The sequence below is a fragment of the Sander lucioperca genome, chromosome 2 (genome assembly GCF_008315115.2).
Source record: "Sander lucioperca isolate FBNREF2018 chromosome 2, SLUC_FBN_1.2, whole genome shotgun sequence".
Lineage (NCBI taxonomy): Eukaryota > Metazoa > Chordata > Actinopteri > Perciformes > Percidae > Sander > Sander lucioperca.
This window is the reverse complement of record NC_050174.1, coordinates 20,831,030-20,856,223: the sequence shown is the minus strand read 5'-3', so window position 1 is coordinate 20,856,223 and position 25,194 is coordinate 20,831,030. Positions and strand designations below refer to the sequence as shown.

General features: G+C 40.7%; 2 protein-coding genes and 1 long non-coding RNA gene across 5 annotated transcripts in view; 1 reads left to right on the top strand and 2 right to left on the bottom strand.

Moving 5' to 3' along the window:
• The window catches only part of LOC116063447 (all-trans-retinol 13,14-reductase-like), a 12,453-nt gene extending 6,737 nt beyond the window's left edge, over nt 1-5,716 (top strand). The window contains exons 5-12 of the mRNA XM_031318442.2: nt 89-284; nt 369-566; nt 1,455-1,574; nt 1,686-1,824; nt 1,991-2,100; nt 3,595-3,761; nt 4,489-4,648; nt 5,090-5,716. Of these exons, the coding sequence (XP_031174302.1) occupies nt 89-284; nt 369-566; nt 1,455-1,574; nt 1,686-1,824; nt 1,991-2,100; nt 3,595-3,761; nt 4,489-4,648; nt 5,090-5,244 (1,245 nt within the window). The 3' untranslated portion in view covers nt 5,245-5,716. The remainder of the gene's footprint in view (nt 1-88; nt 285-368; nt 567-1,454; nt 1,575-1,685; nt 1,825-1,990; nt 2,101-3,594; nt 3,762-4,488; nt 4,649-5,089) is intronic.
• Nucleotides 855-25,194, bottom strand: LOC118494608. The gene is made up of 6 exons (XR_004896719.1): nt 24,959-25,194; nt 23,552-23,735; nt 22,495-22,631; nt 22,234-22,341; nt 8,592-8,596; nt 855-866 (listed from the first exon to the last, which is right to left on the bottom strand). It is a non-coding gene; the product is annotated as an uncharacterized LOC118494608 (long non-coding RNA).
• LOC116063466 (DELTA-sagatoxin-Srs1a-like) lies at nt 11,357-18,826 on the bottom strand. Of its 3 annotated transcripts, none has more exons than XM_035998972.1 (3): nt 18,690-18,826; nt 12,263-12,452; nt 11,357-12,167 (listed from the first exon to the last, which is right to left on the bottom strand). In XM_035998972.1, the coding sequence occupies exons 2-3, from the start codon at nt 12,421-12,423 to the stop codon at nt 11,762-11,764; spliced, it is 567 nt and encodes a 188-aa protein (XP_035854865.1). In that variant the 5' UTR covers nt 12,424-12,452; nt 18,690-18,826; the 3' UTR covers nt 11,357-11,761. The 3 variants fall into 3 exon arrangements, with proteins under 3 accessions (XP_035854865.1, XP_031174325.1, XP_031174337.1); XM_031318465.2 differs by lacking the exon at nt 18,690-18,826 and adding an exon at nt 12,570-12,751; XM_031318477.2 differs by lacking the exons at nt 11,357-12,167; nt 12,263-12,452 and adding exons at nt 17,619-18,364; nt 18,449-18,551.

The window sequence follows — 25,194 nt, the reverse complement described above, 5'->3', positions numbered from 1 at the left end:
ATGTGCAAAACACTTAAACTGCATTTCTCACATTGAGTGTATTGTTGATTCTGATTGATTAATGGGCTTGTATGTCTTCCTCTCATAGTTAGCCTCACGGCGGACGCCACTTATCGCCATCTTGAAGATCATACCTTATTGGCTGGCGAACTTCCTGGCTCGAACCGGCCTATTAGATCACATATCTTCAGTGTTCCGCCTAGCAGCAACCAGCCATTCCGAAATAATGTCCGGCCTCACACAGAACAAGGACCTGCAGGCCCTGTCTGCCTACCTGTTCTATGGTGATGGACCTACGCACTCACATGCATCACAGATCACACACATGCTGTACATCCCTCTAAATGTTGTGTTTTACATCACTTTAGGTGTCCCTCCTAAAGAGTCCAGCTTTCTCATCAACGCTCTCCTTCTTCACCACTACAAGCGTGGTGCGTACTACCCACGGGGGGGTGCCAGTGAGTTTGCCTTTCACATCATCCCTGTCATTCAGAAGGCTGGCGGTGCTGTGCTGGTCAGGGCTCCTGTGCAACGCATCCTGCTCAACCAGCAAGGGAAGGCCTATGGTGAGAAAGGGAGAGGGGAGACAGATTCTGTGTCATGAAAGTGTCCACAGCTCGCTCTGTTCATGGAGGTCCCTATCTAGCTTTTCAAACAGAGCTATTCCTTGAGTCTTTTGGGGTCCAAGTCAGAAGCCTTCATAAGCACATTGCAAGACAGTTGCATGACTTCCAGGTCTCTAAAAACTGACCAATAAAAGGACACAGTATTTGAACATTTCCCTTTCAAACCTTTGTGACGGCACATATATCACACAATCACAATTTTTTGGGCAGAGCTAAGCTCTGGATGCAGCGACGGTGGCTCTGCAAAATAGTCTCGGGAAGGAACTTGTTTTGGTGGAACATGAAGTTAACTGTCCACACAACACAGTTATGTGAGCTATTTAAATTAGCTGGATACATGGTTAAACATAATTTCATCTTACCAGTGTATCGCCGTGTGTACTTTGTCCACAGCAATCCCCACCAATCCATCCCAGTTAGAGAGTAAATGGTGTAAACATATTCTTCGGAAATCTGTACAATCATTCCCCAAAAGAACCAAGCAGGCCTGCCTTGTTGCACGATCCAAATGTTCTTCAAAACTTGCCATTATCAGTGTGTAGCTTGCTAGCTCGAAGGTTGTTTCCTGAAGCGAACAGAATGAGAGAATGCCAACACACAGAGAGCAGAAAGTGAGGGACATGCGCCGGATGTCAGGCAATTATCCTGGAAATGTACTTCTGTTGATTCAGACTAAGTATAGGGGAATCAACTACCACTAAGCTACCAAAAGGCTACAACATGCAATCCCGAATATTTCTATTGGGATTAACACTGTGTGTGTGTGTGTGTGTGTGTGTGTGTGTGTGTGTGTGTGTGTGTGTGTGTGTGTGTGTGTGTGTGTGTCAGGTGTGACAGTACTTAAAGGACACGAAGAGTTTGAGGTCCATGCCCCTGTTGTCATTTCCAACGCTGGAATCTTCAACACCTTCCAGAAGTTTCTGCCTCAGCCCATACAGGACAAACCAGGTAACACAGTATGCAGACTTGATCACTTGACTGTAGCCACTAAATTGTACATTGCACTTGTTTCTCATTTGCTATCTTTTGCACTGCATATTTCCTGTAATGTGTGTGTAGAGATCCAGTCGCTGTTGGGTTTGGTGCGTCACGGTATGGGTTCCTTCTTGGTCTTTGTTGGTCTGGATGGAACCAAAGAGGAGCTGGGCATTGTTTCCACCAACTTCTGGATGTATAAAGACAATGACTTGGACTCACTGTAGGTTTTTATATATTTTTTTATATAAAAATAATTTTTGCTATTTGCTATTTTGCTTATATTTTAGTTAACATATCCCATTTTTTAACCCATTCCTGTCGTGTGTGTGTGTGTGTGTGTGTGTGTGTGTGTGTGTGTGTGTGTGTGTGTGTGTGTGTGTGTGTAGTATGAAGCGTTACTCTTCTCTGAGCAAAGATCAGGTATTGGGAAACATTCCCATGATGTTCATCACCTTCCCATCCGCTAAAGATCCTACATCCAACATCAGACAACCAGGTGACACACATTCACTTGTGCACAAATGTGTGCTTATTGGCCATTAAATCTGATACCGCCTGCCACTTCTTTTGAAGTCTGTCTTCGCCTCCTCAACCCTGTGTACTTATTTCTGACAGTAATCCAATCATGTGTTTGCTAACAGTGAATTCCAAGTTGTTTGGTGGGATGTTATATTTGTTAAACATGGTTTCCTGCCATCTGCTAAATGCCTACAGTGGGCCATTAGCACGACATATGTACAGTTCACAATGGTAGCTTTAGCAGATTTACCACTTGAAATTCAGTCTTTTCTTAATCGTTGGGTCTTTAAACGCACACAAGTTCATTCCTAGCTGGCAACCGTCCAACTTATTTAAAAGAACCCGGAAAAGGGGTCTTAAATGATGGCTACATACATGATATAATACTGAAAGTGTAAGAATAAAGCTGGATGTCCCAGGCATATTTCACCTGGTATGTAATGCAGTGTGTTACCAGTACGGTGCAAAGTTTGCTGTACCAACAATCACCTACTTTTCAACGTAGGTCATTCATTCAAGAAGATCGAAAGTTAAATGAAGTGAAAAATTTGTATCACTCTTTCGGGCCCCCAGGAAGTGCGCTGGGCTTTGAAGCAAATTGAACATAGCGGCCAAACAGTGGAATTGCAACTCCCGGTCCATCACGGTATGCCCTCTGGGCCAAAAATACTTTTTCCATAGGCTTACATGGCACAAGAGATGTCTGTATATCAGTGGATACATTTTTTGAGCATCACAACCCTCTCTTTGTACATATCTCTATCTGTGCTGAATTATTTTTTATCATCCCCTTAAAATTATCAATGCTACTTCACCAAATGCTCATATATCATATACCTAAAATAGAAGTATTTTAAACACAGTAAAGCGCTGTAACTTGAACAGTCCATAGTGCCATAGAACGATAAAATCAGAGTGGCCGTTGCCGGTTGTATTTAGCCGCTCCAGAGTTCCGGGACGCCGGCTACCAGCGGCAGTTGTTTAGCTGCCAATAGGTGACTGTGAGCTGGCTACAGGCACCGCCAGATGATGGTGATTTCAGGGGCTGTGGAAGTTGAGTTTAGCCAGAAAAAGTGTGCGTCATGCGGCGATGGCGGTTATGTTTAGGCACCAAAACGACTCGTTACGTTTAGGAAAAAGATCGTGGTTAAAACACTCCCGAAGAACGAAGAAGCGTTTCCTGGGTGAAAGTATTTTGTTTTCGTCGTGAAGTGAACTCCGCTCTCCGGCTTGAAAGCACTGTGTTTTATGTTGACACCACGTTGTGCTATTTCATTTAGAGATTATTTTCAATTGGATATTGAAGTTCATAAATAAGTGTTTGGCATGGCTAGCCGAGTGGCATCATCTGTGGTATTGAAAGGGGGATTTCATTCTTGCATGTTTTGTCATGCATGATCAAAAAACATTCCCCCCTCTGCTTTTTTTTACAAATCGCACCCTGTATATCCCCCTTGTGATCTTTCCGTAGGTAAGTCCTGTATGACGTTGCTAACCATGGCTCGCTATGAGTGGTTTGAGGAGTGGGAGGAGACAAAGCTTGGCAAGAGGGGCCAGGACTACCTGGATTTGAAAAATAGCATGGCCCAAGAGATGCTGGACTGGGCACTAACAATCTTCCCTCAACTGCGAGACAAGGTAATATATTCCAAACTCAAGTTCAACTCAAAAAACAGCATTTGACCAAGCTCGCTGTTCGGCTCACTTTCTGTAACCAATGCAGCATGAAAGCACAGCGGAACCAGCAAGCCAGCGGACAACTGGCTACTTAGCTAGCTTGCTAACTCAACCATGCCCCCACGACACACCGGTCACAGTAGACGTTCCGAACAAAGTTTTTACTCATCTGGCGATAGCAAAGGGATTTGTGTGGATGAAGCATTAAAATGACAAATATGACTCATTTAGCGGCTGGCTTCTTTAAAAATCTTACGACTCCATATCCACGTCTCGTTTGGCCTCACCTCCTGACTTGCTGCGTGTCAGTTTATACAGAAGTTAGTCCATTACCATGGCAAAGGTACACATAAGAATGGCTGCCGCTCTGACCATTCTTCTACATTGATTTGAATTGGAATGGCCTTTCTATGCATTTTATTTCTATGGGGGTCACCATTTCATTTACTGTAGAAGGCAACAGGATTTGGTTATATTAGTATTTAGTCACATTTCTAATACAAATATTACTGTTTATTTCTTACTGTCTATTTCTCCCTGACTCTAATCTAAGCCTGTATTGTATTTGTACATAGTCAGTCCAAAATATGGCTGTCTCCAAAAGATTTTGCAAAGACGTTGAATTGGCAACTATTCTATGTACTGTATATCTACTAAAACTACTAACAGCATGTGTGTTTCTGTTCAGGTGGTGATGGTGGATGCTGCCACTCCTCTAACTAATGTCCACTATTTGGGCGCTCCGAGAGGTGAGATGTACGGAGCTGAACACAACTTGGAGCGCTTCACCCCGGACACGGTTGCTAGGATGCGACCACAGACACCGATCAACGGACTCTACCTAACAGGTGACCTGACTGACGGACAGTCTCTTTTGGTCTAGATTCCACAGTGACACATCTGCTTAAAGGTGCTGTAGGTAAGATTGTGAAGATCCAGGACTTAGCCAAAAAATTTTGAACATCAACAACTTCTCAGTCCCTCCCCCCTTTCTGCTAAAGCCCAAAACGTTTTCCTAAGCCCCTCCCCCCACGAGGGAGAATGAATGCGTGTCCATGAGCATTGATTGACACGCAGTTAGACACCCCCCCCCTGGCCCTGATTGGTGCATCTGGGAGGGAGCTGTGGATTTTTGCAAATCGCAAAAGTAGGTGTAGGTGGTGCCAGATAAGTTAAGTTAAATAAGATATAAGTCTTACCTACTGCACCTTTAATGTTTCTGTGTGTGTGTGTGTGTGTGTGTGTGTGTGTGTGTGTGTGTGTGTGCGTGTGCGTGTGCGTGTGCGCAGGTCAGGACGTATTCTGTAACGGCATGGCTGGGGCGCTGCATGGCGGCCTGCTCTGCGCCTCGGCCATCCTCGATCAGATCCTCTACATCGACCTTCTAGCCCTGAAGAGCCGCATCAAAAAACAGGCCAATCAGAAGAAGCAAAAGATGACGTAGCAGCTGATTCCAGATGTACAGAAAAAAAGACAAAGGAGGAAAAGAGAGAAACAGATTCGGACCAACCAGTGTTATGCTAATGTAGCATGCAATGCAATGCATTGTACAACTTTTTTCACATAGCAGTAGTACTCCCCAACACCTGTAAACAGACTGTGAAGGTTGAGCTATACTTAATAAATGCTATAAAATATTGGGGTTCTATTGTTAATTGTTCTTGGTACATGGAGTATAGTCCCACCCTTTTAACAATCATTTTTGTATTGGCTTGTATATAAGAGCTAAACTGTCCTTCAGTCTTTGTTCTTTGCTTAGTAGCCACACGTTTTATATTTTTTTTTTGCCGATGAGTAGCTTACAGCTACATGACTGTGAATTTAATTTTTTTTTTTAAACATATTTTGCTTTTCTAATCTGATATCAACCCTTGTACGCCATCAGGTAAGAACAGTTCATTATTTGTTTGTGGAAACGAAGAAAAGCGTAACAGTCTAAACGAGAAAGAAAAAATAAATGTGGCAAAAGAAAGAAATCAGTAGACTCTTAAGTTATGTTTGAGTGCTTCGACCCAGGCGTATTCCAAAGGAAACAAATAGGCCTACATTCATTGTTTGAAAGTTGCTGCTTTTAAAATGGAATAGAAGGTTGAGTTGAAAATGGACATGTATATTTGTTTCATGTCTGTGACATATTCTACAGACATGAGCTGGAGTGATCACCGGGAATGAACACTTCAAAAGAGCTGCAAGCTTAACCTGTCAGACCTTTAGGTTTTTCTGAATAAAATAAATGGTGGACTTATAGAAAAGGCCCTGCTTTTTATAGCCTACATTCAAACTCTTGTCACGCCCTTTTTACCTGCAGTGAGAATGCAAGTTATGTCACCTAGAGTCTGCATCCACGACTTTCCACTTCTGGGATTGCTCCGTTGCCGCAGGAAATTCCACTGTAAGTCCTTCTTTTTGGCTGCAATTCCGTTACCTGTTGTAATTCTAAACTCTGGTGGATTTCTGAGGACTATGGTTAACTGTTCCTCAGATCTCTGCAGGGTAAATCCAGACAGCTAGCTAGACTATCTGTCCAATCTGAGTTTTCTGTTGCACGACTAAACAACTTTTGAACGTACACGTTCCACCAAAACAAGTTCCTTCCCGAGGCTATTTTCCAGAGGCACCGTTGCTCCGTCCGGTGCTTAGCCCCGCCCAAGACGATTGTGATTGGTTTAAAGAAATGCCACTAAACCAGAACACGTTTTTCTACCATCCCAAAATGTTGTGTGGAGTAGCCAGACTCTCCTCCGTGGTGCTGTGGAGGAGTGTCTGACAATGGGAGACTGCAGGTAACTTTTACCTATCAGAGGATCGGGCAGTAACTAAAATACACAAATGCAAACAGTAGAGGTCAGAATTCATCCATTCAACAAGCTGTACGTTTTTGGGTCAACATGAATTCATCAAACAAAAGTGTTTCTTAAGGGTTTGAGGACACTGAGGCACTCAGGAGGGTACAGTTTAAAAAGTCTTTATTTTATTTTTTGGCTAAATCATTAAAGCAAGGCATGGAAAAAGTGGTTTATAATAGGTTTCTTTACTTCTGTGCATGAAAGTGTTGTCATCTTCCTCTTTGTTTCACAATTATAATCCTCACATGTAGTCAGGAGACGTCGTTCTCAGTCTGAAACCCCTTTCCCTTCTTTTTCATTTCTTTAATTAACTGCTTCCTTTTTTTACACTATAGAGGGAAGTTTCATGGAGGAACTGAACCTTTTGCAACATCAGTGAACATCAGTCAGAGACACTTTTTATGTCAGTCTTTATTCCTCACAAATACCATAAAAATGCCAACACAACTTCACAAAAAAATAGATAAATAAGTTGTAGTACAATGAAGAAGAAAGTAAGTCAAAATAATGCACCACCATCTTGACCCCCTTATTCAGCTTCTCTTTCTGTTGCTCTACTTTTTAAGTATTAGCTTAGTCCCTATCTCTCTCTATATCTCTCGGTAAGTCACGTCACATATGTCAGAACATGTTACTGCAAGCTATAGAACTAATGCTAATGTTTACCAGCTCTTGTGTTGACCTTGTTCACCACTATGCTAATGATATAAATTAAAATGTAGGTGCCACTATACGTAATGGTGCATTTGCTGGCTTCAAACGCTGGTTATAGCAGTCTTAGTCTCGCTTTGCCAGACCTTCTACCACAGCGCTGCGGTGGAGGGTCTGGCTAGTCCACACAGAATTCTGGGATGGGAGAAAAATGTGCTCTGGTTTATCTGGTTTACTGCTTTAAACCAATCACAATCGTCTTGGGCGGTGCTAAGCGCCGGACGGGTCCACAGTGCTTCTGCAAAATAGCCTCGGGAAGGAACTTGTTTTGGTGGAACGTGGAAGTTCAAAAGTTGTTTTAGTCGTGCAACAGAAAACTCAGATTGGACAGATAGTCTAGCTAGCTGTCTGGATTTACCCTGCAGAGATCTGAGGAGCAGTTAACCATAGTCCTCGGAAATCCACCGGAGTTTAGAACACCAACACAAACGAAGCGTTAGGTAACAGAAATCTGGTCAAAAAAAAGGACATACGGCGGAATTTCCGGCAGCAACGGGGCAATTCCAGGAGTGGAAAGTCGTGGATATAGACTATAGCAGTCTCAACTAAACGTCAGAACGCATACAGCCAGATCACGACCATGATGGTGACTTGATCACCCTTATAAGTGAGTTTGGGATCCTTTGCTTCACTTCTGACAAAGGTGGTTTGTGTGTTGTAGTACATCAGATGATAAAGATGATTACACTCTTTGCTCTTATTAAATATTCCCACTGCATACCGGTTACAGAACAGGTTGAAGTCAAAGGGCACAGAGAACATGACAGCTATTTTCTCAGTGAAGTCCTTTGTACATTTGTGGAGGAGATCATAAGTGAAGACGCCAGCTCCTGTAGCAGTGAAGGGAACCTTGCTGAACAGTGCATTTCCAAATGAAGATCAACATGACATAATGACTTCGTGTAAACATACACGTCCACTTTCTTAAGCCAAGTGGGGTGTTATCTGTACGCATTTTGAGCTATCTGCGTGTATGTCTACGCTGTATACAGTGGACGTAAACATACACACCACTTTCTAAAGCCAAGTGGCGTGTTATCTGTACGCATTTGAGTGCCGTATACAGCGGATGGGTTGGGTTAGGAAAAGAAGAACCGGTTGGATTTAGAAAAAGAAGAAAGCTACGGTTGGGTTTAGGAAACGTGACACGCGGATTGGGTTTAGGAAAACAAGAACGGGGTTGGGTTTAGGAAAACAAGACGCAGGACACAAAGGAAACATGACAGTGGGACACGATCCCTGGTCTCCTGGTGAAAGTCCTGTGTTTGACCCATCCACCACCCCGACCAACCTCCCTGTGCGGATTTTCGCCCTTTCATACTACTCGCTTCAGCGTAAATTCACACACAATCGCAAGGTAATGTAAGTCAATGGAGGCCAAATGGCGTTGATAAACACGCCAAAAAACGAGTATGCATCTTGATAACGAATTGGCGTGTCATACATACGCCACTTAATGAGATCAGTCTGTGAAGACGGGTCAATCTGCGTTACCAGAGCTTTCTCGCAGACACCACTTTGCATGTACACATTAGAGTAGAAAAATATTGGTAACACTTTATAATAAGGTCAAGGTCAAGGAGTCTTTATTATCCCCGAGGGGCAATTCGTTGTGCAGCAATAGAATGCAACATAAACAACACATAAGCCATACAAACAACAGACACTATCAATAGAGGGCACAAAAAATACATACTACACAGAAGTCCTCATTTCACATTGAATTATTAACAAAGCCTATAGCAGCGGGGACAAAGGAGTTTTTGTGTCTGTTTGTCCTGCATTTAGGCAGACAGAATCTGCGGCCAGACGGCAACAACATGAAGTAGCCGTTCAGGGGGTGGCTTATATCAGCCAAGACTGACTGGGCCTTCTTCAAGGTCTTTGACTCATATAGCGATTTTAAGTCAGTCAGGGTGTTGTCGGAAATTTTGCCACACACTTTAGTTATGTATTGCAGCCTGTTTTTGTTTTTAAGAGTGAGGGACCCAAACCAGCTCACAAAGGCAAAAGAAAGAATAGTTTCAATAAAACAACAATAAAACATCCTCATAAAAGTCTTATCAACATTAAAATTGCGAAGTTTACGATAAAAAAACATGCGCTGGTGTGACTTTTTACATACAGCGTCAACTTGAGGCTCGAAGGTGAGTTTGTCGTCTATTATATTACCGAGGTATTTGTATTGCTTCACTACTTCGATAGCCTGATCGTTAATAAGGGTGGGAGAGGGGTGGGGGGGATTCTTCCTAAAGTCAATCAGCATTTCTTTAGTTTTTTCCGCGTTAATGTTCATAAAAGACGATTTGCACCACTCTGTAAAATCATTTAAGGTAGCGCCATACTTGGGGTCGCTGTGCGTCAGCAGCGACACTATTACTGAGTCGTCAGCGAACTTAATGATATGACGCCTGGTGTGTTGGCTTTTGCATTCATTTGTATATAAAATAAAGGGTTTATTAATTATCACAAATTCTTGCATGACTTCGTGAAAGGTGAAAAGAGGCTTGGATCACTTAGGGAATGAACTTTAATAAGCAGGCATAAGTCTGCCATCTTATACGCTTATGCTGATACAACCAATTCAACTATCTCTTTCAGGTCCACCAAGATCTCTGGAGAGAGGCTTCATTCTGTAGCACAAGATTAGCAATCATTAATCAGTAATCGCAGCAAAACCCAATGCTCATCATGCCCATTCCCACCTATTGTTGCTTTCTAAAAGCTGGACTGAGATTTTTTAGGGGCCTGGACTCTGTATTGGAAGTTACTAATTTGACTGTTCAGGGTATCAAGTCATAAGTATTTCTTTGAGATCAGCAAATGGATAACTCAAATGGGATAATTCCTTCAAATACGTCATGAAGAAGATCCGACGAGAACCCAGTTATAGGATTAAAGTATGCCGGACACCTTCGCTTTAAACATCAGGTACGCCTTGACTCAATCTCTCATAACTCGGCTACAATAGTTGTGTTGTTCAACAGTTCTCGACCCAAAATGGCTAGAATCTATGTCCCCTTTGCTGGCTAAGCAAAAGCGGCAATACAATTGCACTTGAAAGCTTTCTTTGAAGCCAGCTAGAGCATTAACCCCGAGAGTATCAGCACACTCAGCAGGTTGTTCCCCTCAAATGTGAATCAAGTGCTTCGACAAATACACCTTGCTGCTCCGAACAGCTTAAATCTTTAAGTAGTGGATTGAAAAACATTTCAAAGCATTATGTAAAACAGGGAACATTAACTGATAGCATATGAGCTAAGCCCAATTAAATGTGGTGTAAAAGCCTTTAATATTTAGTTTGACATAGTAAATTTGGAGTTGGGTTGGGAGCCGGAGGGATGCTGGTTCAATTCCCTGTACGGACCGAAGTTAGGTTGATGGACTGGTAGCTGCAAAGGTGCCAGTTCACCACCTCACCTACACTGTCAAGGTGGTCTTGAGCAAGGCACCGAAACTCCCAACTGCTCTGGGCGCCTGTCCATCAACCGATGCAGCCTCCTCACTCTGACATCTCTCCATTTGTACATGTATAGGTACTGAGCATGTGTGTGTATTTCAGGCCTGTGTGTAGTGTGTTCTAACAACAGAGTGAACACATTGTAATCTCCCTTGCGGGATTAATAAAGTATAATTTTTATTTTTATTTTTATTTTACACTCTGAATTTAACATGTTAATTAGCAAGCTTTAGAGGTGCTAGTAAGTGGAATTTATTACCTTGGACAGAGCCAGGGTAGCTGGCTGTGTCCCCCGTTTCAAGTCTATAAGTAACCAGTCTGTAAATAACTTACAGTCCAAAAAACAGGCTGGTAACAAAGGTCTATCCAAAAACCATTAACATGACACAATAAAAACCCAGCAAACAGAAAACCCCAAAACCAGACCTTTGATAACTAAAATGCATTTAAGGAAGCAACACAGCCCAGTCTCAACACATGTCAGAAGACATACAGCCACACTGTGACAGTGTGATTTGAACGACGTGATTTTGAAGACGGATTTTGCAGATTTATTAAATGCTTGAGATTTGAACCAAAGTGATGTTGAAAGCCGTGTATAAGACAGTTTACATAATCTTATAAAGCCAAAAAGTCAATAAATGTTACAGGTGAAATCACAACACACGTACAATAAGTAATCCATCAAATGCATCATCTGCTCTACTACAGTTATTACATATTACAGTTTTTCTAACACAAAAGCAGTGGATTGTGTTATATTGTAAAGCAATATAGACATCTTAAAGCATGTATTTCTAATTCTTAATGCTTGGGAAAGAAATTACCATACATTAAGATTAACTATGTATTAGCCATTGGCACAGAATGCCTTATAAATTCTACAAAAAAAAACAAGCAGAATAGGCTGCAGGAGAAACTACTTTCTTCCCGACTCTCTTATTTCAGTTGTCTTTCACTTCCACATCTATGACAGCTTCAAAAAGGTCTGCCATTGTTGCCACAATGGTGACTCGATCCCCCTTATAAGTGAGACTGGGGGGGCACTTAGCTTCACCTCTGACAAAGGTGGTTGGTGGGTCGTAGTACATCTGATAATAAAGATCATAATTACACTCTTGGCTCTTGTCAAAGATTCCCACTGCATACATGTTAGAGAACAGGTTATAGTCGTAGGGAACAGAGAACATGACAGCTATTTTGTCAGTGGAGTCCTGGAGGTCATAAGTGAAGACGCCAACAGATCCTTGAGCAGTGAAGGGAGTCTTGGTGAACAGTGCACTGCCAGATGAATGCGGGCCAATCTGCGGTGGTGGAGTCTGAGTGCAGCGACCACTCTGCGTGTATTGACTAGAAACAGCAGAATAAATATTAAAGAGTTGTGTGTATTTATTGAAAACGTATTAATGAAATGGCCAAAAAATAAAATAGTAAATTGCATTTACCAGGGGTTACAGAGGGTGTATTCAGAGCCGTAATTTATAACGGTAATATAACACTGACGCCAGGTACTGCTTCCAATGGCGTCATCGCCAACTGAAATCACTGCATCAGCATCAGTTGAGGCTGTCTCCACATGGGCCAGCCTCTCTTCTGAATCAGACATGATGGCTGTACAGTGTGCAACAAGACGGCCTGTTCGGACAGAAAGACACAAAACAAACCCTTCATTTGTGTTCATAAAAGTTTCTGCTATTGGATGCAAAAAATGAGAACTTGACAGAGTAATAAGTCATCTCAAGCTATGCTTACCTAGAATGAATGCTTCTGAAGGACAGCTACAGGCTCAGTCTGTCAGGATTTTAGGTTTTCTCCTTATAAATGTGAAGGGAACAGCTGTGGGCTGCATCTTATTGTGTAGGTCCCTCCTTCCAATCAAAAGCCCCTTCTTAGTCTTATGACAGTAAAAATGAAAGTGAAAAAAACGTGTCATTTAGCATTTCAGTGTCAGCCTTTTAACAAAGAGGAAATTGTCCATGCAAAACTGTAACAATTTGGTTTCACACTTGAGCTTATCGATCACAAGGGGCCTTCTAGGATTCTAGGATTAGAGCTTTGGGGTTTAACATATTTATTTTTACATGTCATTCTACTGTGCTAACTGTGCATATTAATGTCATTTTGGGCCATCGTGGTAGGGGAAACACTGAGTTATGTAACTAGAAAGACAAACAATTCTGAGAAAACTTACTTGAATGCTGAATGCTCTTGTGAAGATAATTACATCTTCTGAAGACTCCATTATGTTTAGTTTTTTTTAAGATAAGTTTTTGGGAAATTTTCAGCCTTTATTTTGATAGGACAGCTGAAGACATGTAAGGGGAGAGAGAGGGGAATGACATGCAGCAAAGGGCCGCAGGTCGGAGTCGAACCCGCTGCATCGAGGAGTAAACCTCGATATATGGGCGCCTGCTCTACCAACTGAGCTATCCGGGAGCCCCCATCAAGTTTTTTTAATCCTCCGTGTCCTCCTTGGTTATGTAATTGTTATTGTTGTTCAATATGTAGCTATGTGCTATCTGTATGTTTGTTATACGTTGTCTACTAACAAAAACGAAAAATAAAGTTACATTAAAAAACAAAATACTCCAGTTCAGCAGAATTCATCTTGACCTCAAAATGGACTGTTTCTCTATTTCTCTTTCCCTCCATTAATCCAGCAGTAATCCTCTGTTGTGTCCAGAGCCATATGGTGGTCATCATAAAAAAAAAACCTCTGTCTAGTGCTGACTGTGTGTCTGGCTGTGAAGATAAATGCTTAAAATGTGATCGGACATTTGACAGACATAGGAAGTGCTGGCAGTAGCAGATGTTCAAGAAGGCTGTGTCACGTCTCGTCCAGTGTCAAGTTTCTGTGTTTAGTTGGTTTCACGTTTTCTGTTGGTTTTCCATTTCCTGTTTTATTTTGTAGTCTCTCTGATCTCTTATGTGTTGTCTTGTTTTACTTCCTGTCTTTTGGTTTTACCCGTAGACAGTATATAAGAATGGACCAACAGATCCTGTTGCTCTGGACGGAGACCAGTGAAGGCCGTTAGAAGCACTTTTCCGGTGAGCGCTGAGCAGCGCAGCCTCCAACTGAGAGAGACGACGTAGATATGACGTGAGCAACCTGTCTGAAAGTTGTAAGTCTTCTGGTAGCTGTGCCAAGAGAAATCTCAATCATTCCCAATCTTGCAGAGAAGGAGAGCGTTGGTATATGTAAGGAGATAACATGGACACAGGCTAATTATTGCTAACTAAAATGATAGTTAACATTAGTAATTCAACTTAAACAGCTAATGTAAGTCGAAACTGCCTGCGAGCTTCTCCTGTACTATACGGTAATTCCTCTACTATGCGACAGTAAGTCGCGTGGTTATGACGTTAGCCTATTTTTACAAAAACGTCTGCTACGGAGCCATAACGTGAGGTACAAGGTAATGGAGCCTTTTATACATTGTCGTGTTTCTTTAGAAATAAACAATGAACAAATAGAGTCTTTAAACGCATCAGATGTAAAGTTATTCGCTGTCAAAGTGACGTCAAAATGAATGGCAGTCAATGGAATGCTAACATCGGGTGATCGCTTTGTAGCATCAAAATGGCGCCATAGGAGGTTCGAGCTCTGAAGAGAAGCTTACCCCCTTGGTTTTACCGCCTTTGTGATTGTTTGCTCCGCTCTGATGTCTTTCACCTGTTCCCTAGCCCTAGTGTCACCTGTCCCTTGTTTGCTCGTTAACTCTTGTATTTAGTCTCTGTGTTTCCTTTGTCTGTTGTCAGGTCATTATTTCTGTATTCTGTTTTGGAGAGTCTGTGTGTCACTCTACCCGATTTTGTCTCAGTGTTCCTGGTTCCTGTGATTCCTGTTTTTACTTGGACTACATTCTGGTATAGTTTTGCCTGCTTTATCCAGGACTCCTTTTGTTTGTATATGCTTTGTTGGTGATTAAATCCTCAAGCTGATCACTTCTGCCTGGCTGTCTCTGCATTTGGGTCCTACAATTCTCTGAGCCGTGACTTTACAAGTTGTTTCTTTTCTGCAATTTTTAAATTTTTAGATTTAAGATTTTCTGTAATGCCATACATGCAGATAAATAGCGGCAGTAGGCGGATGTCCGTGTTTACCTGCAGGTATATCTCCGCTGGATAACTCACTTCAGAAGGGTTGAAAATCAACGACTTTCCCGCTTTAGCATTTTAGCAGCGCCATTGCAACCATAAACGACATTGGCTTGGCAGCGTCATCCTTCCCAACCCCACCCTCTCTTCAAAAATTGTCACATTCGGTTTCAAAAAACCCAGATGGGTGAGGCTTCATAACGGCACTCTGCAAACGTATTGTTTTTTTATTTGTAATGTCTACAGATGAGTTGTTTATATTTCTTAAGGAGTCTTTTGTTTTCTATGTTATAGATTCTCACTATTGAGACTCTCACTATTGCATAGATTCTGACATTTTCTCCACAAACTTTGCGTACATGGCAGTGTTGTAGTCAAGTCCCCAGTGTTTGAGTCCGAGTCACCATTACCTGAGTTTGAATCCTAGTCGAATCTCGTGCCCCTGCATCAAACAGTTACAGACTGAAGATATCAGTATTTTATATCAAATTTGTATGTCCTATCACACATAAAGTAGACGTAAAAGAGTACTATATCATAAATCTATAAGTCCAAGTCATGTGTGTGAGTCAGAGTCGACTCACGACTCCAGAGAATAGCGACCTTGAGTCGGACTAGAGTCTGAGTCCAGGATCTTGGAGTCTGTAAGGATGACTTTAGGGATTTCCACAAAAAGCTATTCATGTTACAACATCAAATGAGAAAAAACAAGGTAGTTGCCAAAGAAAAGTATCATCTTGTAGAGCCTACATCCTATTTTGTATCTAATTGTTCGTCATCATTCTGAAACCAGAGCACAATAAATGTTGAGAATTACTAATTTTCACTTTGGCTAAAAACAGGCAGAAAGTGTCTGTTTCTATTTTTAAGTCAGAGTTCTTCAGGCTTTCAGTTAGAGGTAGAGTTCGCAGAATAGAATTATCCCCAAGGGGAAATTTGTCTTGGTCGTAGTGCTACAATCTGTTGCTTCACAACACAAACATGTACCAGAGAAACCATTCTGAAATCCACACAAAAGCACATATGACTGTACAAACAATACGACATCTTAAAAAGTGTAATAATTCCAGTGCAAAGTGCAAATAAGTGCTGGTGTATTTATTGCACTTTGCTCTGTTGTGCTAAGATCTTCTCCCTGATGGCAGAAGTTCATAATCGGGAAAGACAGGGTATGAATAGCGAATTAATGGCGATATTTCCCCGGGTATAGAACTTCTGCTCCATTGATTTGCCGGGCCAGTCAGAGAGACTGTAGGGAAATGACAAAAAGTTTTAATTATTTTTAAAGAAAAAGCCAAGATTTGGAAAACATTCGGGGGGCCTTAGTGGTCCCCTAATACTGTATCTGAAGTCTATTTTATATAGGCCTTAGTGGTCCCCTAATACTGTATCTGAAGTCTCTTTTATATAGGCCTTAGTGGTCCCCTAATACTGTATCTGAAGTCTCTTTTTCTCTTTTTAGCCTTAGTAGTCCCCTAATACTGTATCTGAAGTCTCTTTTATATAGACCTTAGTGGTCCCCTAATACTGTATCTGAAGTCTCTTTTATATAGACCTTAGTGGTCCCCTAATACTGTATCTGAAGTCTCTTTTATATAGACCTTAGTGGTCCCCTAATACTGTATCTGAAGTCTCTTTTATATAGGCCTTAGTGGTCCCCTAATACTGTATCTGAAGTCTCTTTTATATAGACCTTAGTGGTCCCCTAATACTGTATCTGAAGTCTCTTTTATATAGACCTTAGTGGTCCCCTAATACTGTATCTGAAGTCTCTTTTATATAGGCCTTAGTGGTCCCCTAATACTGTATCTGAAGTCTCTTTCCCAAAATTCAGCCTTGGTGCAGAATTACAGCCACTAGAGCCAGTCCCACAATGAGCTTTCCTTAGGATGTGCCATTTCTGTGTCTGTAGCTTGCTTCACTTGTTTGCAAGCTCATGGGTGGGCCAAATCTGTAGGTGGGCAAAGTGAAAGAGAAAGAGAAAAGGGGGAGGTAACCTTTATTCTTATGATGTCATAAAGGAAAGATTCCAGATTGGCCCATCTGAGCTTTCATTTTCTCAAAGGCAGAGCAGGATACCCAGGGCTCGGTTTACACCTATCGCCATTTCTAGCCACTGGGAGACCATAGGCAGGCTGGGGGTAGAAACCTCATAAAGTGAAATTTTCATGCCATGGGACCTTTAAACTGACCTTTGTTGATCTGAAATGAAGACAGATTCAGCAACTGCATGGCCTATTTCTCGCTTAAAATGTTTTCAGAAACACGTTTTGGTGAACTATCTTCGTTTTCATGCCATGGGACCTTTAAGTACACAATGTGTGTCTTTTTATTTTTTTCTGATTCTCTTAGTGTCTATTAAGAGGTTAACTCGCCTACTTAAACATGTTTCTTCTTATTTTTGTACTTACAACCTTTCAATGCTCTTGTGAACCTTTTTATGTATAGCTTTTCCTATATCAGTTGAAATTTACACCTAATATATATATTTTTTTTAATTAATATATAGTAAGTCTCCTGATGTCCAGCCTACTTATACCCCAGAATGTACTGTCCAACTACTGATGCATTTAAGTTTGAAATGTATTAAATCATTTTTATAAATGCATTGTTTGGGTTACTGTTCAATGTGCTTATTTATTCTCTTTCCAAATGTTATATGTTGTATCTTTAAAAGAAAACGGATTGTCCACAACATTTAAATACTTTTGAAAGCTTTACTGAACTGTTTGGCATGACATATTTACTTGTTACTCTCACATGTAACTAATCCATCAAATGCATCATCTTTTCTTTTGATGGAAACTCAACAGTTCTACTACAGTTTCTACATATTACACAAAACAGTGGAGTAATATTGTAAAGCAATGAAAACATCTTAAGCATGTATTCCTAATTATTTTTGCTCAGAACAAAATTAAGCAAAATGACTATACATGAACTATGTATTAGCCATTGGCACAGAATTAGCTATAAAAGCAGAATGTGCTGCAGGGTAATCTACATTTTAGCACTTCCCAATTCTCTTATTTCAGTTGTCTTTCACTACCACCTTCATGACAGACTTGGTTGAGTCTGACATGGTTGCCATGATGGTGACTTGACCATCCGTATGAGTGAGACTGGGACCAGTTGCTTTACCTCTGACAAATTTGTCGTTTGATTCATAGTACATCAGTTGATAAAGATCCTTATTACACGCTTGGCTCTCATCAAAGATTCCCACTGCATACAAGTTAAAGTACAGGTCATAGTCGTAGGGCACAGAGAACATGACAGCAATTTTCCAACTGGTGTTTTTTGTAGATTTTTTGATGAGCTCGTAAGTGAAGACGCCAACAGCTCCTCTAGCAGTGTGGCCAGTCTTGGTGAACAGTGCACTGCCAGTTGAATTTGAGTTGATCAGCGGAGGCAGAGGTTCAGTGCAGACACCACTCTCCATGTATACACTAGGAACAGTTGGAAAATATTAATAAATTGTGTGTATTTATTGAAAATGTATTTCCGTGAAACACCCAAAAAATTGCAGTTACCAGGGGTTGCCGAAGTAGTAGGTAGAGCATTCATTTGTAATGTCAATGGAACACTGACGCCATGTATTGCCCATGATGACTGTGCAGTGTGCAACAAGACGATCTGTTCAGACAGACAGACACAAAACAAACCCTTCATTTGTGTTCATAAATGTTTTCTGCTTTTGGATGCAGTCAGCAGATGCAAAAAAGAGTAAGAAGTCTTCTCAATATTTATCTCAATTAATGAAGCTATGCTTACCTTGAATGAATGCCTCTGAAGGACGGCTGCAGGCTCAGTCTGTCAGGCTTTTAGGTCTTCTCCTTATAAAGGCGAAGGGAATAGCTGTGGGCAGCATTATCGTATAGGTCCCTCCTTCCAGATAAGAGCCACTTCTCTGCAGAGATCCGTAGCCTATCATGTAAGTGGCCTGAAGTTTATACTTGTGTGTTGCCGTGTGCGTCGATCTAAGATGCGTGTGCATGGGAAGTAGGGCTGGATGATTAATAGAAAAATAATCGTAACCGAAATTCAGAGCCTATAACCGACGTAATTTTACCAAGTCGGTTATTTCGGTCTTTTAATCCTATTAATATTTCCGCGGCCGCCCACTGTGTGTTGATGTACTTTCCCCTTAAAACATATTACGGCCGCCGCGTGTGTAGCCATGGGACTCCGCCCCGTCCAGTCTGCGACCATAGGTGCTTTCCGATCGGATAGTAGGCCTACTTGTACTTTTTAGAGGAAAAGTACACTTCTAAGCAGTTCTAAGAACTACTCTCCCCCAAAATCTTTTTTCCCGTTTGCATTCCCACTGGCCAAGTGGCCATAAGGACTGGTAGGAGGGGTAAGGGAGTGACGCAAGCACGGCAACGGTCTTTACCCAGTAAGCACACATACGTCGCGGCGACGTATTGGCGATGTAATCAAAATACATCGGGGATATGTAGTATTTTGGTAGTTTGCTCACTGGCACGACGTCCCCGCGACGTCGCTGCGCTACGTTTCAGCGACATATAGCCGCTCTCTCCGCGACGTATACATATAGAGCTGGTAAGTCCCGCCCCTTCCGCTAATCGCCCTGGACCTCAAAGTGGAAAAACCGTCAATGCAAGTGAATGGGAGAAAATAATTATTTTCTGTACCCGTTTGAATTTTGCCATGAATGTGAACATATGTTGTGTGTGAATTTTTTATATAATTTTTCGTGTAAAGAATGCTTCAATTTAGCGGGTAGAATTTTGATACGGTTAGACTTTGTGTGAGAGCACTTTGTGGACTACAGCTCTTCGCTGCTTTCGACGCGTTTTATATACGTCACCACCACTAGCACATGGATCCCGCTAAACATGGCTGTGTCTTTGGTGCACTTCACCGCATTCTTTCAGGGAGAGGACAAACTAATTGAGCGTGGTGAAAACCACTTCAGGTCTGGGCATGTGGAGGGGTTTAAGTTCGCAAGTGGGGAGATGGTCGGCGTTGTCCACGCCAGTCGAAGAGAAAAGCGTTATAATGTTTCGGTGAGTCTAATAGCTAACTAGCACGTTAGCAAAATGCTAGTAGCAGTTACTGTAGCAAAAGCAAAGCTTGTTTGAATGGTGACATTTGGGTACAAAACACACAGGCATCTCGATCTGTCTTCATAGATTATCGCACCGTGATTTATGGAGGGAAAATGCGTTATGGGGTGACGTCACATATGCGACATGTAGTCTTTCTAGTTTTGTCTTTTCAACAACGGCTAGCCGAAGAATCATGCAATATACTGTCAAACTCGTTACATGAAAAATTATATAAAAAATTCACAGACAACATATGTTCACATTCATGGCACAATTCAAACGGGACCAGAAAATAATTATTTTCTCCCATTCACTTGCATTGACGGTTTTTCAACTTTGAGGTCCAGCGGGGTTTTACGGAAGGGGCGGGACTTACCAGCTCTATATACATCGTTCTAACGTATGCCATACGTCGTAGAGATGTAGGCTTATATACATCGTTCTAACGTATGCCATACGTCGTAGAGATGTAGGCTTATATACGTCGTTCTAACGTATGCAATACATCGTGGAGATGTAGGCTTATATACGTCGTTCTAACGTATGCAATACATCGTGGAGATGTAGGCTTATATACGTCGTTCTAACGTATGCAATACATCGTAGAGATGTAGGCTTATATACGTCGTTCTAACGTATGCAATACATTGTAGAGATGTAGGCTTATATACATCGTTCTAACATCTGCTATACATCTTACAGATGTGGTCATCTTCCTGTTATAAATAGTACAGATGTCAGGCTCTACATCCACAAGATATCATTTATACAGTCTGCAGATGTCAGGCGCTACATACCGTATATGTTATCCTAACATACCTTTACTCTTTAAATGTTGATAAAATAAATTACAAATTACTTACCTTGGTACACCGAGAATATTTTAGATAGGGGGCCTAATTAACATTTTACTGCTATAACTACTACTACTTTATAATAAACTATAGCTACAGTCCAATAATACCAGTCTAATCTGTAGAAATCATAGTCTAGAAGATGACAAACAATTATTAACCTAATTACTTGAAAACATCTTAAATCACTCTGTAGGATCGCTGGTATAAACAAGACCAGTAAACTTCTCACTTTTTGCTGAACAAACATTTATTTTGAACTATATAATTAATCAATAAACATAAAAAACATTAACAAATATTAAAACATTAAACATTAAAATAAAGAATTATCTAGGAGAAACTCTTTAATGGCCATCTCGGCCTCCGCTTCCGTCGGCGCCTGGAGGACCGGGTTCCTCATTACTGCTGCTGTAATAAAATCGTTCGATTTGAATTATTATCATACTATTTATTTTGTTTTATCTAGTCTTCTCAGTTTTCTATAGAGGTAAAATGGTATAGAATGGTTTCTGCACAGCAAGTGAATAAGAGACTGGTTTAACTTAGTGGAATATATATATTTAAAAAATTTAATAATTCTGGATTCGCTTCTAGTGAATGTTAAAAATGTTAAAAACGTAACGTTTTAACCAAGGACCCTTTCAATGTTCGGGCTGGTAAGTTGATATACCCCGAAACAAATTATCCGCTGAAATATAGACGTTTCTTTAACCATTGCAAAGTCTATGTGAAAAGTCTTTCTGGGCCATGGGGTGCAGTACCACCGTTATCCATTAAGCCCATGGTGGCTTTTAGACTTGGCGCTCTTCCTGGAGGCTTGGCCAGACCACATCAAGATGTTGAGTCTGGGAACTCTCCATTGACAGGGCTCAATCCGAGGGGCGAGATAAACGGTTGTCTTTCAAACTCCCTCTGCATGCAATAGGATAGCGCTACAACCAGGCTGATCCTGCAAGAGATCATAAAGTAGTATTCACTCAGTTAAATTGTAGAAATCTACCACAAACATTCATAAAAAACAACTGTCCAAATATATATATATATATATATATATATATATATATATATATATATATATATATATATATATATACACACACACACACACATACACACATACATACATACATACACACACACAAAAACGTCTCCGGTAAGTAACAACCTTAACCATCATTTAATGGCCTATCAAAAGACTACAACATTTTTTGTGAAATCAGAGATCTTTCTTACCGTGCATGCATTTTTTTTTCTCCATATTTAGCTTTGCGTTCCCCCATGTCCACACCAAGGCCCAGTATTGACAGCTAGAAACTTTGTATTATGAAATAAGACATCCAAGGGATGCATATAATTCTTCCAGTCTCTGCGTGAAATAATGTAAACAAAAAATAAGTATACGCAAATTACACACCTCTCCAAGTATGATGAGAATGTCATTTTTCTCCCTGAACAGGATCGGCAACAGCAGGATTGCAGCTCTGAAATCAATCCCTGAAAAATAAGTAAAAAAATAAAAGAAAGTGTATTAGGTGAATGTTTTGGTTGGTTAGGCCTTATCTTGTCTGAAGACAAATAGAAAAGAAATTAAGTTTAAATGGCTCCACAACACTAGGGGTGACCACGGCTGATCAGTGAGTCACTTACCAGGGACATCTTCGGTGAGGGCAGCCTCTCTTTCCTCCAAAGCCAGATCTACAAGGGGAGATTTCCTTTGAGTCAGTCTAAGCACTGTGGGTACTAGGATCTTAAAGCCATCTTAAAATCTTCGGCAGATATTCATTCTGCAACCAGCACAAACAGGAAACAGGAAACATGTCACAACATTATCATAGGATTTTAAAATTAAATTTCAAAGAGAGCCTTTAGTAATTTAATATGAACTCCAACACAAATATAAGGAAAAAAAACATGTAGACAAACCCTGCATGGACTCTTACAATAAAACAATAGTCTTAAAATGTATGGCAAATTAACCATACTGTAACAATACTGTTACAGTAAAAGTCCTGCAGTGTAAATGTTACTTAAGCAAAAGTCTGTAAGTATTATCAGGATAATGTAGTTAAACATTAAAACATGTTAGAAAGTGTAAAGGATCCAACCAGTTGTGTGTTTAATGGACTAATCATCTCAGTTTACTTTAGAATCAAACATCAGATTTTATAAACTACATGTGTTCTGTGAGTAGTAATCTTAATGTGTAAAGTAACTAGTAACTGTAACAGATGAATCTGTAACAGATGAATGTAGCGGAGTAACTAAAGTAACTAGTAACTAAAGCTGTAACAGATGAATGTAGTGGAGTAACTAAAGTAACTAGTAACTAAAGCTGTAACAGATAAATGTAGTGGAGTAAAAAGTAGAAAGTGGAATGAAAAGAAAAGACTCAAGTAAAGTACAAGTACCTCAACATTTAGACTGAAGTACAGTACTGGAGTAAATGTACTTAGTTACATTCTACCCCTGCGTTCGGACTACAAAGACTGTGCAAGATTATGCATTACAGTGTGTACACCCTAATGCATAATGTTACACTACATAAACTACCGGAGCCAGGTGAATTCAGATCCAGATAAAAACTTCTTCAGTAGTAACCTTTACATTTTATATTATTTATATGTCTATGAGATTATAGTTATTTTCCATGGTTCTACTTGGGCCTAATGTTATAACAATCACATAACATTACTGTTACGGGTACCTTGATTCCACTGTAGCCTTCTCTGAATGTACCGGGACAGGCTCAACGGTTAGTGTCACGGTTTCTTTCCACTGCTGTACAAATCGGTTGAATTTGGCTTGCTTCTTAAACGATCCTTCAAAGAGGTATGAAACCATCCTCTCAGTCAATCCATAGTCCACTGCTTCTCCGTCAACTTCATTATCTAACGTACAATACAGAAAAGAAAAACAGCAATGTTAACCACCACTGTGGTAACAGCATAATGTAACGTTACCACATTTAAAAAGCACATTATGCAATCACGTTTCTCTATCATCCTCCGTTTGGTCCGGACCTAATATCCATATAAAAACACAAAGTAGGGTGCCCAGATAGCTCAGTTGGTAGAGCGGGCGCCCATATATATAGAGGTTTACTCCTCGACGCAGCGGCCGTGGGTTTGACTCCGACGTGCGGCCCTTTGCTGCATGTCATTCCCTTTCATGTCTTCAGCTGTCCTGTCTATTGAAGGCCTAAAATGCCCAAAAAAATAATCTTAAAAAAAAAAAAAAGTATTTAGGCGTACCTCATTAGAGACGCTGGAAAAGTGTCTCTCACACACACACACACACACACACACACACACACTATATTAATATAACGTAACGTTAGGCCTATCTTACTTTTTTATTAATAATGATAATCGGGTTATTTTGAAAACAGCAGCTAGCTAGCTAACGTTAAATGTTAAGCTTAGCTAGCTACTCGAAAGGGAGGTTAACCGTTGGTTAACCGTTGGTCGGTTCTGTCAGTTAACGTTAACGTGACTGGTGTTGTAACTTGACGTTAGTCTTTGTAGGTTAATTAACGTTAACATTACATGGTTTTACGAAAATGTTCTAAGACAGTTTGACGACAAAATAAAGAATAAATCATCATTTCAAACCCTCACTGGCTACCGATAGTCACATTCCGCCCAAATGGCTTTGCTTTACCATTAACATATATTTAAGAACAAAAGACTTTTAGGCGGCAAAGACGCTTTTTATCGTTCTCCTCTGACGCAGTCCAGCTAACGTTTTATAGCTAGAGTTAACGTAAGTCAGAAGAAAAGACTTTTCGGCGGCAAAAACGTTTTTTTCTCCTCTGACGCAGTAGTTTTATAGCTAACGTTAATGTTAGCTAGCTATCTCGATGGTCAACTGTAGCTAAGTACCGTTAGCTAGCTAAGTACCATGTCGTAACATGTAGAATGGCAATATGGGACATAATACTGCTAATGTTTTAACTAACTAACCTGTAAACGTTAATAATGGCAATCATCAATGTCGAGTGTAGCTAGCTAATGTTGACAGAGTATGAACTTGGCTAGTGCTAACGGTAAAGTTAACTTCCAACTTTGAATATTAACACCACAAACACAGATTAAAAATGCACATAATTTACCTTTGAATTTACTTCGCTCCTCTTCAGTGACCTTTATTCCAAAACGAAGTAAGCCCGTGATTAAATCCTCCGTTGCTAAATGTCCAAGCGCCATCCTCCCGACTTTGATCGACACTGACGGAGACTGACAGTTGGATCACTGTCGATTCACTCATGTATCCTTCCGCGCTGAAGTATTTATGCTTCCGCCGAGTCGAGCTCTCGTTAGCATGTAGCTAGATCCTTTCAATAGAACA